Source organism: Sceloporus undulatus, chromosome 1 (genome assembly GCF_019175285.1).
Source record: "Sceloporus undulatus isolate JIND9_A2432 ecotype Alabama chromosome 1, SceUnd_v1.1, whole genome shotgun sequence".
Taxonomy (NCBI): Eukaryota; Metazoa; Chordata; class Lepidosauria; order Squamata; family Phrynosomatidae; genus Sceloporus; species Sceloporus undulatus.
In genome coordinates, this window is record NC_056522.1 from 58,296,625 (window position 1) to 58,313,304 (window position 16,680).

Here is a 16,680-nt window from a genome sequence, read left to right on the forward strand (position 1 = left end):
CAAATATCCCCAGCTTCCTGAGTCATTCCTCATAGGGCAGAGGTAGGCAGCCTTTTTGAGCCGGGGGCCAGGTTGCTGTCCGTCAGACAACTGGGGGCCCGAAGCCAAAAAATAAATAATTAAATAATATAGGACATTTTTCAAATGTAGGACACATTTTTTAAAAAATGGAGGACATGCAAATTTTTTTGATGCTTTTTAAAAAATGTTAATATAAATGCATGTTTGTTAGGCATGATCAAAATGGAGGGCATTTGGACCTCAGAAGCTGGCTGATATCAATATCACCACCACCACCACCATCATCATCACCACCACCACTATCATTGCCAAAGCAGACCTTTTAGCATTAAAAACACTGAAAATACACAGAAATGCACTTTGGAAAGTCACACTCACCAAATGGAATGGAAAGGAAATCCTTCTCCTCCTCCTCCTCCTGCTCCTTCCTTCCTCCCTCCTCCTTCTTCCTCCTTCCTTCCTCCTCCTCCTCCTCCCTCCCTCCTCCTCCTCTTCTTCCTCTTCTTCCCCCTCCTCCTTCCTTCCTCCTCCTCCTCCTCCCTCCTCCTCCTCTTCCCCTGCCCCCTTCCCTTCCTCTCCGCCGCTGTCAGGCAGCCGTGGGAAGAGAGGGAAAGGGCAGGGGGACCCCCTCCCCTTTCCCTTCCTCTCTGCGGCTGTCAGGGCCGGTGAGAAGGAAGCGGCCTCGCCGAGGACAGGCTCCCTTCTCCCTGGCCTGGCCCCCTCCTTCAGCCACGGAGGCGGCCAGGCCGGGGAGAAGGCAGTGGCCTCAGCGAGGGCAGGCTCCCTTCTCCCCGGCCTGGCCCCCTCCGTCAGTGACGGAAGCGGCCAGGCCGGGGAGAAGGCAGCGGCCTCGCATGGGCCATGGGGGGAGCCCAGGGAAGCGGCAGGCCGCTTCCGCGGGCCCCTTCTTGGCCCGTGCAGTCCCAGGCCTCCCTCTGGAGGGAGAGGCCTGGGGCCGCACAGGCCGAAATGGAGCCCGCGTTAGTGGCATGCCGCCTCCGTGGGCTCCACCCAGGGCCCACTGCTCTTAAAGGGCCAGGGGCAGCTTGGAAGCCAAGAGGCCTCCAGGCTGACCCTGGCCCTTTAAGAGCAGCGGGGGCGAGGAGGATGAGGCTTGCCCTCGTCCTGCTTGCCCCCGGCACCACGGAAAAAAGGCCAGGGGCAGCCTGGAGGCCTCTAGGCCTCCAAGCTGCCCTTGGCCCTTTAAGGGCGGCAGCAAGGAGGAGGATGAAGCCAGGCTTCGTCCTCCTCCTCGCTGCCGCTCATAAAGGGCCAAGGGGAGCTTGGAGGCCCAGAGGAGGAGGAGGAGGCCACGGCGGTGGCAGCAGGACAGGGCTGGGGCCGGTCCTGCCGCCTCCGCGGGCCGCATATGGCCTGCAGGCCGGGGGTTGCTGACCCCTGTCATAGGGCATGGTTTCTAGACCCTTCACCATTTTAGTCGCCCTCCTTTGGACATGCTCCAGTTTCTCAACATCCTTTTTGAATTGTAATGCCCAGAACTGGACACAATATTCCAGGTGGGGCCTGACTACTTCCCTTGATCTAGACACAATATTTCTATTGATGCACCTAAAATCGCATTGGCCTTGTAGCTGCCGCATTGCAGTGTTGACTCATGTTCAACTTGTGGTCTACTTGGACTCCTAGATCCCTTTCACACCTAGTTTCATTCAGCCAGATGTCCCCCATCCTATATCTGTGCATTTCATTTGTCTGCCCTAAGTGTAGTACCTTACATTTCTCCATGTTGAATTTCATTTTGTTAGCTTTGGCCCAGCTTTCTAGTCTAGTCAGGTCATTTTGAATTTTGATCCTGTCCTCTGGGGTATTAGCTACTCCTTCTAGTTTGGTGCCATCTGCAAATTTGATAAGTATGCCCCCAATTCTATCATCCAAGTCATTGATAAAGATGTTGAACAGTACTGGCCCCAGGACAGAGCCCTGTGGGACCCCACTGGTCACTTCTCTCCAGGATGAAAGGGTGCCATTGTTGAGCACCCTTTGGGTTCGTTCGGTCAACCAGTTACAAATCCACTTTACAGTTACCTTGTCTAGCCCACATTTTACAAGCTTGTTTGCAAAAATGTCATGGGGAACTTTGTCAAAGGCCTTACTGAAATCAAGATATACTATATCCACAGCATTCCCTTCATCTACCAAGCTGGTAATTTTATCAAAGAAAGAGAAAGAGACTGATGCAGTGACCAGGGATGGCATCTCTCCTCTAAATGCCTGCTTGGAGTCGGTAATGGGCTGGATGAGGGAAAACAGACTCAGTTTGAATCCAGAGAAAACGGAAGTGCTCGTGATAGGTTCCCCGGGCCCGGGGATGGAAATTTGTCCACCTGTCCTAAATGGGGTCACGCTTCCCCTAAAAGACTCTGTTCGCAGTCTGGGGGTGCTTCTGGATTCGTCGCTCCACCTTACATCTCAGGTGGATGCAACAGTCAGGAGCACCTGTTATCAACTTCGGCTGATACGCCAGCTGCGACCCTACCTGGGCCCAGGGGGACCTTGAAATGGTGGTACATGCTCTGGTGACCTCTCGGTTGGATTTCTGTAATGCGCTCTACGTGGGGCAACCCTTGTACCATACCCGGAAGCTTCAATTAGTACAGAATATGGCAGCTAGGTTGGTCACTGGATGCTCCAGGACCAGCCATATAACACCTATCCTGCAAGATCTACATTGGCTGCCTATTCGCTTCCAGGTGCAATACAAGGTGTTGGTTATAACCTATAAAGCCCTAAATGGCTTGGGCCCAGGGTACTTGGAGGACCGCCTCTCCCCATATAATCTGCCCTGCACTCTCAGATCGGCCGGGAAGCATTTGTTAAGGGTTCCTAAGTCAAAATACACCTTGACTGCACAAAGGGCGTTTTCCATCTCAGCCCCGCAGCTCTGGAACTCTCTTCCCGACGAGCTCCGCTCCGTCACTTCTCTTGATCTCTATAGGAAGGAATTAAAGACCTTTCTCTTCCGACAAGCTTTCCTCCATGTGTCCTGACTTCATGCTGTTCTCCCCTGTTGTACAATGGTTTTATTCAGCTAGTCTGTTTTTTCTGGTTTTTTATGCTGTTGTATTTTATAGTGTTTTAAACGTAATGAGCTGTTTTTATGATGTTTATATTGTATGTTTTGTATTCTGTTTTTGTATTTCTTTTGCCTTGTTGTAACCCGCTTTGATCTACCCTGGAAAAGTGGGCTATAAATAAAAATTATTATTATTATTATTATTATTATTATTATTATTATTATTTAAATGTAATAACCAAGGCTTTGTACTTTGTTCGAAAACTAACAGGCAGATTTTAATATCAATGTGGTATGCTCACTCCTAGATGTACAAGTGATCAATCTATCTGCCGTGTTTTGAACTAATTGAGGTTTCCGAACTTGGTACAAAGGTAGCCCAATGCAGAGCACATTGCAAAGGTCCAGCACATGCACTACCATCTTTAGGTCTTCCATTTCTAGGAAAGGGTGCAGTTGGCTATCAGCAGAAGCTAATAATTAGCACTCTTAACTGTTACATCTATCTCGGCTTACATTTGAAAGACAGATCCAGGAGCACTCCCAAAGTGCAAATAGACTTTTAGGAGAAGTGTAACCCCACCTAGAACTGGTTGATACACTTCCAACCCTAGATTAGAATCCTTAATATTAAGCACCTGTCTTATTTGGATTCAGTTTCAATTTGTTTGCCTTCATTCAGCCCATTATCTCCTCCAGGCCCTCATTCAGATGAGACACACTTCTCAGCTGAGACTGTTTTAGAAGGTATAGCAAAATATATGTGTGTGTCACCAGCATGCTGATAGCACCTCCCCTCATGCCTCTGGATGAACTTTCCCAGCAGTTTCATGTAAATATTAAAAAGCATTGGGGATAGAGTAGTACCTTGTGGTATGCCATATAACTCCTTTTTTTTGAAGAACAACTATCCCCAGCACCACCATCTGGAACCTGCCTGAGAGCTAAGACCAGAACCACTGCAACACAGTGCCTTCCATTCCCAAAACTCCCAACAGGCGTTCCAGAAGGATACCATGGCTGACGGTATCTAACACTGTTGAGAGGTCTAAAAGCACCAACAGCAACATACTTTTCCCCTTAGTGTTAAGATGAAGATCTGCCACTGAAGAGACTACAGTTGTTTCAACTCCATATCCGTCTCTGAAGCAGGTTTGAAATGGGTCAAGGAAGTGCGTGTCATCCAAAACTGCCTGAAGTTGGAAGGCAACTGCCCTTTCAATCACCTTACCCAAAAAAGGAAGATTAGACACTGATCTATAACTATTACAGTCCAGCGGATCCAGGAAATGCTTTATCATAAGTGATTTAACCACATCCTCTTTTAGACCAGATGGAAAGTTCTCCCTGAGAGATCCATTAATATGTTGTATTTGAAATTGAATTTCATCTCCTCCTTGAACAACCAGCCAAGAGGGACAGAAATTGAGGGGGGGAAAATCTCTTCCTTATGTACTCCAGCAGCCTGTCCACAACAGCAATATTCACCAGCTGAAACTGATCCAGTGTAATCTCACTCAGAGTCACTGCATGCCCCCTTATTGACTTCTGCTTCAATGATGGAATACAACTAAGCTCTTATATGAGATTTTATCCATGAAATTGTCATTGAAAGCACCACAGTGAGCTACTGGAGGTTCTAAGATTGAACTCAGGGGGGAAGGCACTTTAGTTAAACCTTTCACCACCCTGAATAGCTCAACTGTAATTGAATTCACAGACGTAATACATGCTTTCTTCACTGCATATATTGCCACCCTATAGGAATAAAGATGTTTCTTATACTGTATCATGGTTTGTCACGTGAAGGTTGAATTTTACATCATCTGTACTCTAGCCATTGTCCATTGTTTCAAAGTATGAAGAGAATCTGGAATAGCATCTGTAATGTATATGAAAGACTTGCATAGTAAGTCAGAGTCTAGAAATGTATCACTGTCTGGGTCTTCTGTCAATACTATGGAAGCATGGGTAATGCTAGATGCTGGAGGAAGCTCTTGCTGAAAGGGTTGCCATCTTTTGTCTCTGTCCTTATTTCACTGGCGTTCTGCAGTAGTGTATCACTAAAGCACTGGTTGGGAGGACTATGATGTGGGCATTCACTAGTGGTACTTGCAGTTTAACCATAAGCTGAGGTAAAAAAGAATTAAGTTTCTGGGCAAATTTTCCCCAAAGAGGAAAGGAAACTTCCTGGAGTATTTTTTTTTTTTGAATGCTTAGGGAAAAGGAATTTTTGTCTTAATGCCTGTTCCAGAGTCAGAGAGGGCCTGCTGAGCCTGATAAATCAATGAATCTACCATTAGAAGAATCTTCTGTAATGGCTGCATCTAAATGATCAATGTTCTCCCCTATTCATTCTTCAAGGAGAAAAGGAGAAGGAGAAATTGAGCCAACCTCTTCCAAACCTGCTTTAGAAGTAATCTGTGATACCATGGGTTAAACGCTCCTTCCTACAACTGGGCTTCTATGACAAAAATCATACTGGAAGTTTTGACTCTTTATGCTGTAATTCTAAGAAGGAGCTCCCTGAGTGGAGACTAGCGAGAGGGAGTGAAGATGGGAAGACGCATGTTGGACATAGAACTGAGAGGACCACTGGATTCCAGTTTTATTATGGCCCTTAATTTTGTTAGAACAAAAAAATCCCCATTAAGGAGTGATAGGGAATAAAGGAGGAATGAGTACATTGTAACCACTAGGTGAGAAGAGGAAGGGAAACCAAAACCAGCATAAAAAGTAAAATAGGATAGCTGCTAAAATAAAATAGACACTAGGCCATGACAATCTGGGATCTTCAGGAATTCTCAATTTCCACATTGTATGTGTGTAAAAGGTGACATAAGGCAATCAGTCTGATAGGGCATGGGAATGAGAAGTTACCAATTTGTTCCTGATTCTTTCCAGTGCCTAGCAAATATCTAAGATAAGGAGCTAGTATAGGAATGGAAGACCATGAAATGATTGGTTATGGTTGGAGGTGCTAGAACAATTCAACGCAGTAGTGGGGAACTGTTGTCTGTAAAATCTGCTTCAATCCTCAAGACTGCTGGGGGTGATGGAGGGGGGACACGAAACCTGGATTTATAAGGACTTCAGACTGGGCATTTGGCCTGGAGATTCTTGGGCCAAATAGTCCTTGGAGTGTGTGAAAGGCTTAAGATGGAGCCTTACAGGCTGAGACCATAATTGGACTGGAGGTGAAGAAACAATGGAACCGAGAAGAGGAAAGGGCATTCTGAACTGTTGTTGTCAACTGTCGTCAAGTCCAACTTATGGAGATCTGGTGAATGAGAGACCTCCAGATCATCCTGTCATTAATTTCCCTGCGCAGATCTTACAGACTCAGAGCTGTAACTTCTTGATCGCATCTATCCATCTGGAATGTGGCCTCTATCTTTTCCTACTGCCTTCTACTTTGCTAAGCATTATTGCCTTTGTGAAGTCGAAGGCTTTCATGGCCGGCATCCATAGCTTTTTGTGGGTTTTTCCGGCTATATGGTCATGTTCTAGAAGAGTTTCTTCCTGACGTTTCACCAGCATCTGTGGCTGGCATCTTCAGAGAATGCTTGTCTGGAGAAAACTCTGTGTGTGTGTGTGTGTGTGTGAGAGAGAGAGAGAGAGAGAGAGAGAGAGAAAGAGAGAGAGAGCCTGGGAATGCAGGAGTGATTTGCATGTGTATTGTTCTGTGCACACAGGAAATATTTCCATAGTTCATAATGAAGCCCATCTCACTGGCTGATGCTAATCACAATAAAAAGGCATTACTTCCAGAGGTAACAAGCAATCTGCTTGTGCAGCCTAGGAAGGAGTAGATCATGACTGAGCTTTATGCAGATACACACATCCTACTTGTTCCTGCTTTACTCCTGCCAGGTAGGATAACGATTAAATTAACTAGAAGCCTACCAGAACTACACTACCATGGATGGCAAGCCCCGTTGACCCAAATGGCAGTGCGGGGCAGAAAGCTGCATGCATGTCGCACCACTAATTAATTAGATACAATGTGGCTTGAAGTCCTGTGTTTTTTTGCAACCGGGGGAGGGGGAACGGATCCTCCATGGATACTAGGGTCCGACTGTATAAGCTCATTGTGTCAGCTAAACCCAGGGCCATGACTTGTTGTTTATCATGCAAACTCAAATCACAAACCAATATTTTATAAATCATAGACTATTATGGAAAGACTAGCCCTATTTCTGTCTTCAGCTTCTGGTTATTTGCGGGAAGAGCAAAATGGGAATGAATAGATTTCATACATTAGTAAACAGTGTGATCATTATAAACCAAGATAGCCATTAGTATTAAATATTGTATACTATACCAGTCAAGAATCTTTCCCTCTCTTTTCCATTCAAAGGCTTCTTAGCTGTAGCTGCTTCATCTTCCACAGTTGCAACATAGTCTAAAAGCCTGGAAACCAGCATTACAACCCAGCTAATCATAGGAATGTCCAGAACACCTTAAAAATAATTTGATTAAGGAATTCAGTTTTAGGTGAAAGTAAGAAATGTTTGAAAGGTTTGAACACATGAACACATATATGTGTGTGTATGAAATATCTATTTCATAATGAGAAAGTCCTCTTCAGGAATTGCATTTTCTTCTTCAAAGCAAATACAAGGTCAGAAGCCTAAAGGCACCAGATTCCATTTGAACTAGTTATCCCTGGTTTGTACAGTGGTGCCTCGGGATACGAAATGATCGGGTTACGAAATTTCCGGGATACGAAAAAGTTGGATTGGCAAAAACTGTTTCGGGTTACGAAATATTTTTCGGGTTACGAAATTCATTTCGGCGCGAAATTCAAATGCTGCAAAGTGCAGCTATAGGCTTTCCAGTGCTAACGGAAAAGTGTTTCGGGTTACGAAATTTTCGGGTTACGAAAGGAATGGCGGAACGAATTAATTTCGTAACCCGAGGCACCACTGTACTTGGATGGGAAACCATCAACAAATACCAGACACTATAGCTTATATTTCCACCTCTGAGCGTTGCTCGCCTAAGAAAACTCTATGAAATTCAGTTTCATCTTAACTCAACAGACAACATGAAGACACATACACATAAAGAGAGGCAGAGATGTATGAAAGCATAATAAAAGGTGAAGCAGTGCTGGTATATTTAATTTTATTTAAAATATTTTTAAAGCTGGCTCTTAAGAACAGAAACCATCAGTGCATCTTGTGAGATTGGCATTCAGTGTTTTATGAATAATCAGGAGCTTTTCAGGCACTATTTCAATTGCAGCCTCCTACATTTCTTCACCAAAGGTCACCCCAAAATTCAAGAAAACAGCTTTCAATAATAAGGCAAAGAAGAAGAAAAACCTGGACAACTCCTCTCCCTAAGGATGCATAGTGAAGAGCTCTGTGCAAACACACAACATTCTGAATTCAAGGCACAGTTTTATTGACTCATGACCAGCTAAACTACTACAATTACAAATCAGAAATGCACCATTTAGCTTTGAACTTCTAACAAAGGAGTTGACAGGTGTGGCTCACAAGCCACTGGAAGCCCTACAGCGCATTCCTGTGGCTCCAAGATACCTGTAGTAATCCCCCCTTTTCTCTTCTGTTTTTAAAAAATAAAATTGGGGCACAGAAATTATCAATGTCTCAGAGCCCCCACAGATGTGTAGTTGGGCTTTCTGAGTCATTTTCATGGGCTCTAGGCCTGTTTTCTGCCTGCTGGGGCCATTTTACAAAATATAAAGCAATAATCTAGTCTTTGCCAATTATAAAAAGGCCCATCTATCAAGTAACAATAGTCTTAAATGGACAATTATGCCTATGTTTCCATGGGAGAGGGAACTATGGATCATTCTATGGCAACCTTTTCCCCAGAAAAAAATAGGGAACAGTGATGGCGGGTGGCGTGGGTGTGAGTGGGTGCAAAAGCCTTCCAAAGTTCTAAGGATTGAAGAGGCAACCTTCTCTTGGCACTTGGATTTAATCTATCCATGTTCTCTCACATACTGCTACCAAGTTACCTTAAAGTATTTGGAACACTGAATGATTTTAACTGAAACTTGCAAAATTGGCTATTACTATCTATGTTTGTTTGAATAAGGTTGCTGATCATAATATAACTTTAACTGCTACTGTATAGATAAAACAACAGTTACCATTTAATATACCGTATATTCCGGCATATAAGACGACTGGGCGTATAAGACGACCCCCAACTTTACAACTTAAAATAGAGTGTTTGGGATATACTCACCGTATAAGACCACCCCTCTCTTCCACGATAAGTCAGAAAGGAGCTGAAGGCACACAATAACAGTAGCAGCAGCGGCAGAGGAGAAAGAGGGGGAGGAGAAAAAAGGAGAAGGAGAAAGAAGAAAAGGAGGGGAAGAGGAGGGAGACTCCACTACACTCTGAGGAAGGAGTCTGTTCCACGTTTGAAATAACAGCATACACAACATTATTTCACCCGCCTCGACAACTCCTCCCGCCCTTCCTCTTGGTGCATCTACACTTTAGAATTAATGCAGTTTGACACCATTTTAAGAGCTGCTGCTCCATCCTATTGGAATCCTAGAATCTGTAGTTTTATAAGGTCTTTTGCCTTCTCTGCCCAAAGAATGCATGGAGGGGCACTGATCCAAACTACAAATCCCAGGGATTCTGTATGGATGGAGCCGTGGCAGTTCAAGTGGCTCCTATTGGAATCAAAGCCCAGGAAGCTTTGTGCCTAATAGAAACGTGTTAGGCTGCAACTGCACTGCAGAAATAATCCAGTTTGACACCCCTTTAACAGCCCTGGCTCAGTGCCAGGGAATCCTGGGAATTCTAGTTTTGTGAGACATTTAACTTTCTCTCCCAGAAAACTCTGGTGTGACAACAAATTAGTTCCCAGGATTTCATAGCACTGGGCCATGGCAGTTAAAACGGTATGAAACTGGATTGTCTCTGGAGTGAAGATGCAGCCTTAGTTGGATCCAAGACACACTTCAGAAATAACTGCCCTGGCTCAGTGCTACGGAACCCTGGGAAGTGTAGTTTTGTGAGACATTGAGCGTTCTCAGAAAGAGCTCTGGTGCCACAACAAACTACAATTCCCAGGATTCCCTAGCACTGAGCCAGGAGAGTTAAAGTGGTCACAAACTGGATTATTTCTGCAGTGTGTTTTGGACCTTGGTTATTAAAAATGCTCAAGGTCCAATCCATACTGCAGAAATAATCCAGTTTGAGACTGCTTTAACTGCCCTGGCTCAGTGCTAGGGAACCCTGGGAATTGTAGTTTTGTGAGAGCTCTGGTGCCACAATGAACTACAATTCCCATGCATCTGAGGAAGTACGCTTAAGTCTAGGAAAGCTCATGCTGCCAACTTTTCTTTCAGTGAGACTCAAAGGTGCTACAAGATCTATCTCTCTATCATCATCATCACCATTATTGTTATCATTATTAAATCCAAATGCACCTGCAGAAGTGGACTTAAAATGGCAACACTGATTATGCTGTAGACTCATTCTCTGGGGCTGGGATCTGGAAGTGTGGAGGCAATTCCCTTGAAAAACCAGGGAATCCTGGGAATTGTAGTTTGTGAGGGCGGGGGGGGGGGCAACCACTGTCCTCTCTCTGATTGGCTGTTAGTGTGACTCTATCCAAACAGGATTGGTTGCTCTGTAGCCTGGCTCTCAGAGGGACTCAGGGGCTAAGAGAGAGAGAGAGAGAGAGACCCTTTTCTGAGGGTGGGGTGGCGACCACTCTCCAGCCCTCTCTCTGATTGGCTGAAAACTGTGAGTGTGTGACTCCAAAGGATTGGTTGCTCTGTAGCCAGCCTGGCTCTCAGGCTGGAGGGAAGGTAGAGACAGACCTTCTGCCTTCCGAGGACAGGAAGGGAAAGGAGGGAGCAAGGAAGGAAGGAAGAGAAGAAAAGGAAGGAAAAGGGAAGGAGGGAGGGAGGGAGGAGGGGAAAAGGGAGGGAGGGAGGGAAGGCAAAGGAGGGAAGGAACGGAGGAGGATGCTCCTTTGCCTTTGAGAGAAGCCTTCCCTGCCGAGGGCTCTCTTTAGGACCCAGGGGCTTTCCGGAGTACAAGACTACCCCCGACTTTGGGGAACATTTTTCTGGGCTAAAAAGTCGTCTTATAGGCCGGAAAATATGGTAGTTATCATTTTATATTGTTTTCTACTTTTAATTATGAGCCATCTTAAGTGGACATTTGGCTCTAAAACAGTTTAAAAATACCTACATAAGTTATCAGGGCAAATAAATTACTCAGTGGATGAAATCAAGTTATGTATGTGCCTTCAAGTCACCTTCTGATTTATGGCAACCCCATGAACTTCATAGGGTTTTCTTAGACAAAGAATACCCAAGAGGTGATTTGCCAATTGAGCCAATGAGTTCTTCAACACCAAGGCACAGGTAACTTTCCAAGCCACTCTTTCTACACTGCCTGGGCTCTGAGGATCTCTCTGAGCCTGGCACTGAGGAAACTGCCAGTGTACACAGAACTGTAGGAGGCTACAGCATAACTATGCCAGCAAAGCTTTTCAATCTACCAGGTTTAAATAAGATGCTAGTCTTAATACCATGCTTAGTTGTGACATCAATTTTATGCTTTAGAAATCAACATTACCTTCTGTGCATCTATGGGCAGGTAGCTGAGGCTGAAGTGGAGATAACAAGTTATCCAATAAATTCAGCAAACTTTCCAGTACACCAGTGTTGCTGAGTGATCTTTGGCCAATGCAAGAAAGCAACATGAAGACTCTAAATATAAAGAATTTTTTTCCAAAAACTGTTAGTTGTGCTTAAATCATAATTAAGGCAGCAATACCTCAACTAAGATTCTACATCACTGAATTGTAAACTAAAACACTTAATTCAAGGATTCAACTTTTCCTTCCTGTTCCACAAAAATTAAAAAGTAAATATTGCTATGCTATGTACCACAAATTGGGCAGAACCTTTAATGCCAGTAACAATTTGTAAACATTCTCAGCCAAAACAATCAATATACAGATCCACATTCTAAAGTAAAAATGCTTACAACAGTTGGGAATTAATCCTGATGAATCCAGAAATTTAACCCTGATGATAACAACTAAAACCTTCTCTTGACCCCTCCTCTCTGTCTAGCTATTGTCCGATTTCTCTTCTTCCCTTTCTTTCTAAAGTTTTGGAACGGGTTGTTTATTCTCACAGTCTTCAGTTTCTTGAAGCCAACTCCATTCTTGATCCCTTTCAGTCTGGTTTCCACCCAAGGCATTCTACAGAGACAGCTCTCACTAAGATCTCGAATGACCTTTTACAGGCCAAGGCTAATGGCCTTTACTCTGTTCTCATCCTTCTTGATCTGTCTGCAGCCTTTGACACTGTTGATCACTGCCTTCTAGTTGATATACTTTCTGACCTTGGGTTCTCAGACTCTGTTCTCGACTGGTTTAGATCTTATTTGTCAGGCCAATCTTTTGCAGTGGTCACAGGTGGTCAGACTTCGTCCTCTGTTCCCTTATCTGTTGGAGTTTACCAGGGCTCTGTTCTGGGTCCCCTTCTGTTTTCTCTCTACACACTGTCCTTAGGTAAACTCATTAGCTCTTTTGGTTTTTCCTACCATCTGTATGCCGATGACACCCAGCTCTGTATCTTTCCACCCCTGACCTTTCCCCAAGACTTGAACAGCAAGTTTCGTCTTGTCTCACGGCTGTCTTGCAGTGTATGTGCCATCGGCGTTTGAAGCTCAACATGTCCAAGACAGAGCTTCTTGTCTTTCCTCCTAAGTCCACCCTTCAACACTCCTTTTCTGTCTCTGTGGACAACATTTCTATTCAACCAATCCAGCAAGCCCGCAGTCTTGGTTTTATCTTTGATTCTTCTCTGTCATGTATCCCCCAGATCCAGACCACAGCCAAGGCTTGTAGATTCTTCTTATACAATATTGCCAAAATCCGACCAGATCTCTCCGCTTCTACTGCCAAGATCCTGGTCCATGTCCTAGTGGTCTCACGACTTGATTACTGTAATGTCCTCCTGACTGGGCTTCCTCTTTCTCACCTCCGTTCTTTAATCTCTGTCCAGCATTCAGCTGCACGCATTATCACATCTGCCCACCGCTCTGCCCACATCTCTCCTTTGTTGGCATCCCTTCACTGGCTCCCTCTCCCTTTCCGTATTCAGTATAAGCTCCTGCTGTCGATGTTTAAAGCCCTCCATGGGCTGGCCCCTCCTTACTTATCAGACCTTCTTTCTCCTCACCTTCCCACTCGGGCCCCCCCGTTCTGGTAGTCAAGGTCTGCTGTCCCAGCCCAGGATTTCCTCTGCCCCATCTCAGATTCACCCCTTTTCACTCACTGCCCCTCACTCCTGGAACCTTCTTCCCCCACGAGCAAGAGCCATCACTTCTTTAACCAGCTTCAAAACGGAGCTGAAGACCATCCTGTTCAGAGAAGCGTTCCCAGGCATTGCATAACTGTCACTTGCTATTTGATGTTCTTTTGCTGCCTGTTTTATTGAATCATTTCCTGTATTGTTATGTATTTTAGATGTATTATCCTACTAGAGAGGCAGGCTAACTCCAACAGGCCTCCCTGGAAGAAGTTTACCCATCCATTAAGAAGCCAAGCCCTCCCTCCAGTCCATCTGCCTTGGTCCAGGCCTTGGAGGTAGAGAAGAACTGCTGGCCCTCATCCCCTTCCCCTCCACCACTCCCTTCTCCTTTTGTGTCATGTCTTTTTAGATTGTAAGCCTGAGGGCAGGGAATTGTCTAATTAAAAGATTTTATGTACAGCCTGTGTAAATTTACAGCGCTTTATAAATAAAGGTTAATAATAATAATAATAACAATAACTAGAGCTGAAAAATATTCTAGAATCCTACAAGTCTCTAGCTTATTTCTCTTCATTTACAGTAAGAATTGTTGCATCTTTCTAAATGCAGATTAATTAAAACAGAGAAAAGGATGCCTCTTAACAGTACCTGTCCTGTGGAAAAATTAGAAGTTGCTCTGAATTATACAGTTCTTGCAGAACATTTGAAAGAAACTGTCCCCACCATCGTTCTCCACCACACAGCTGAACAAGAAGAAGGCCTGTGTGCAAACGTATTTTAGGAGTTCCACTGATACACAAGTGTTTGAATAGTTCTTCACAAGCTTGAGCATGAAATGTACTTTGTAGGACTACAGGAACAGAGTGCCCTTGGAAGAAATAAGAATAAACTAAATTAAGCTGAAATGCGGTGATTGTATATCCATTATTTACAGTCATGCTTGGATAGGTAGAGAAGCAATGCATGTGTGGATTATAGTACAGGTGGCAATGATGTGGTATTAATTGAATTTATATCCCACCCTTTTCCCAACCTGGAATTCAAAGGAAATTACAAATAAAAGAAGTTGTGTCCTCTCTAGTCAGTTCCAGAAGTAGGAATCATGTGAGTTTCTGTCATATTGACTGCTGACTCTTGTCTCCCTCTCCCAATGGTACAGTATTTCGTAGCCTTGCCAAAACTAATTTACTGAAACGGACAGAAACTGCTTCATAAGAATTGACAGTAAAATATGAGTAAAAGTTACAGGAAGAGCATGCAGAGAAATGTAAGATTCTCAGCTTTTGAGCAGAACTGATATAGCTTTGGTTTTTGCAAAGGCAAACATGTCAGCTGTGAATGGATTCAGAGGTGACTGTAGGCCAGAAAAAATTCCTCTCTGAGACTTCATTCTCCTAGGGTACTAAATTCTGACTCAAGTAATCAGTCTGAATATACAGAGAATCTTTCAGATATGTTGCTCAGGTGTATTAAAATGAGTTCACTGACACCTTCAGAATCCTGGAAGCATTGATTACCTAGAAATCTTGATCCATTATGCTCCCTCATGTATGTTTGGACTACTATGTAGTCTGTTCAAATTTGCCCATGTCTTTCTTTCACAAGGTCTGTAAATGGCTGAAGTACAAAGCATTCTAGTCTTCATGCTGTGCTGATGTTCTTGGATAAATAATTCATTCTTCACTCTTGCTCCTTTGCAATAAGCTTCCTAATCAGATAGACTCACACCTGTCACCACTACTTTATTGTGCTCTCTAAAAGGATTTTTTTTCTTTTTAAGGCAAATTCTCCTTCTAAAACTAACCAAGGGACCTCTTTAAGTCCATTGTCAATTTCAACTAAACGCGATGCTGGGTGAGAATCACCCTTTGATGAGATTTCATGAACAGTCACATTCCCAAATGTGGTACTAGTTAAATTGGGGACACTAGCAACCCTAAGATGTGAGCTAGATACATTAAATCTACAGATTTAAATATTACTAATAATTCTTATTTTCTTTCTATCTTTTAACAACAATAATAAAAATTGTTTCCCAATTGTCTATGTCTGTTCCTAAATGACTCTTTTAAAAATTTAGTAGCAATCCATGATTCTGTAGACATGGAATGGTTTTCTTAGGTTCCCTTTCTGCCTTACATTTGATCCTGGCCTCCACAATTATGTTATTGAAATATTGGAAAATCTGAATCCCTTATTGCCTGAGATGTTCTGTTAGCAGAACCAATGCCTTTGGGACCTCATGTAAGACAGAAAGGGAACACCTTGAACTGATAATGCTTCTCTGGGTCTTTGAAATGCCTTTGGCAGTCTAGTAACTATATGGATATATGCATCGATCACATTTATTGATGCTAGACAATCATCCTGTTTCAGGTGGTCCTGAATGTCTTGATAGCCTGCAAAATTTCTATCTTGAAATGCTGATATTTTATAAAACTGTTTAGAAATTTGGGATCTAAAACCAGAATTCATTCTGTTTTGTTGATTGTAAATTAATATTTTTTTGTAAATTCATTAAATTTTAAATTGGTGGTTACTTAATATATCATGTACTGTATATACTCATGTATAAGTCTAGAAATTTAGGTCAAAAATGACCCCCAAAAACGTAATCAAGTTATCCATGGGTCAATGTAAGTACTTTATCTTAACTCTTATTTAAAAGAAGGAACCATCCCCTGGTGAAAAGCAATAGTATAATCTGTCCCAGAAGCACTGACACCCTCTACTCTCTCATCCATCTAGCCTTAAGAGTAAGCATAATGAGTTATGTCTGCTGGAATTGTCTAAGTTCTTTGACACTGTTTTGCTTTGCTTCATCCTTTTGATCCTTAGCTATATGCCCCTACATTTTACCCTCGACTTATCCCATGGGTCATAGCAAACTCCATAATTTTGGCCCCAAAACTTGCCCTCAACTTATACATGAGGTCAACTTATAGTCGAGTATATACGGTATATCTGAATAAGATAAAATTGGTACACTATGTAAAGGAGTCCCACTCTTCTTATTAACAAAATTTTGAATCAACTCTTGAACTCAGACTCTTGGCACTCTATTAATCTTGCAGATATAAATAGTGAAGTTTGTAGTTGCTGAAACAGTGGCATAAGCTGCTGTATCTGAAGAGACCTGACATTTTTCTGGAGAAAAGCCTCAGAATTTTACTATACATCATTATGCTGTGTGAGCCTTGCAGGGGAATTTCATCATTCTATTCCCCCAGTGGAATCTGAAGCCAAACACTACAGGAGTAACAGCTTGTTTTCAGTTCACAGCTAGTCTTGTAATAATGGTTGCTGGAGTGCTGCCCATTTTCATTGGAACATCTTCAAC

General features: G+C 43.4%; 1 protein-coding gene across 1 annotated transcript in view; it reads right to left on the reverse strand.

Annotated features, from left to right (window-relative positions):
- Positions 1 to 16,680, reverse strand: part of BIRC6 (baculoviral IAP repeat containing 6) — a 234,076-nt gene that overhangs the window by 142,554 nt on the left and 74,842 nt on the right. The window contains 3 exon segments of the mRNA XM_042449523.1: positions 7,380 to 7,517; positions 11,650 to 11,783; positions 13,989 to 14,208. Of these exon segments, the coding sequence (XP_042305457.1) occupies positions 7,380 to 7,517; positions 11,650 to 11,783; positions 13,989 to 14,208 (492 nt within the window).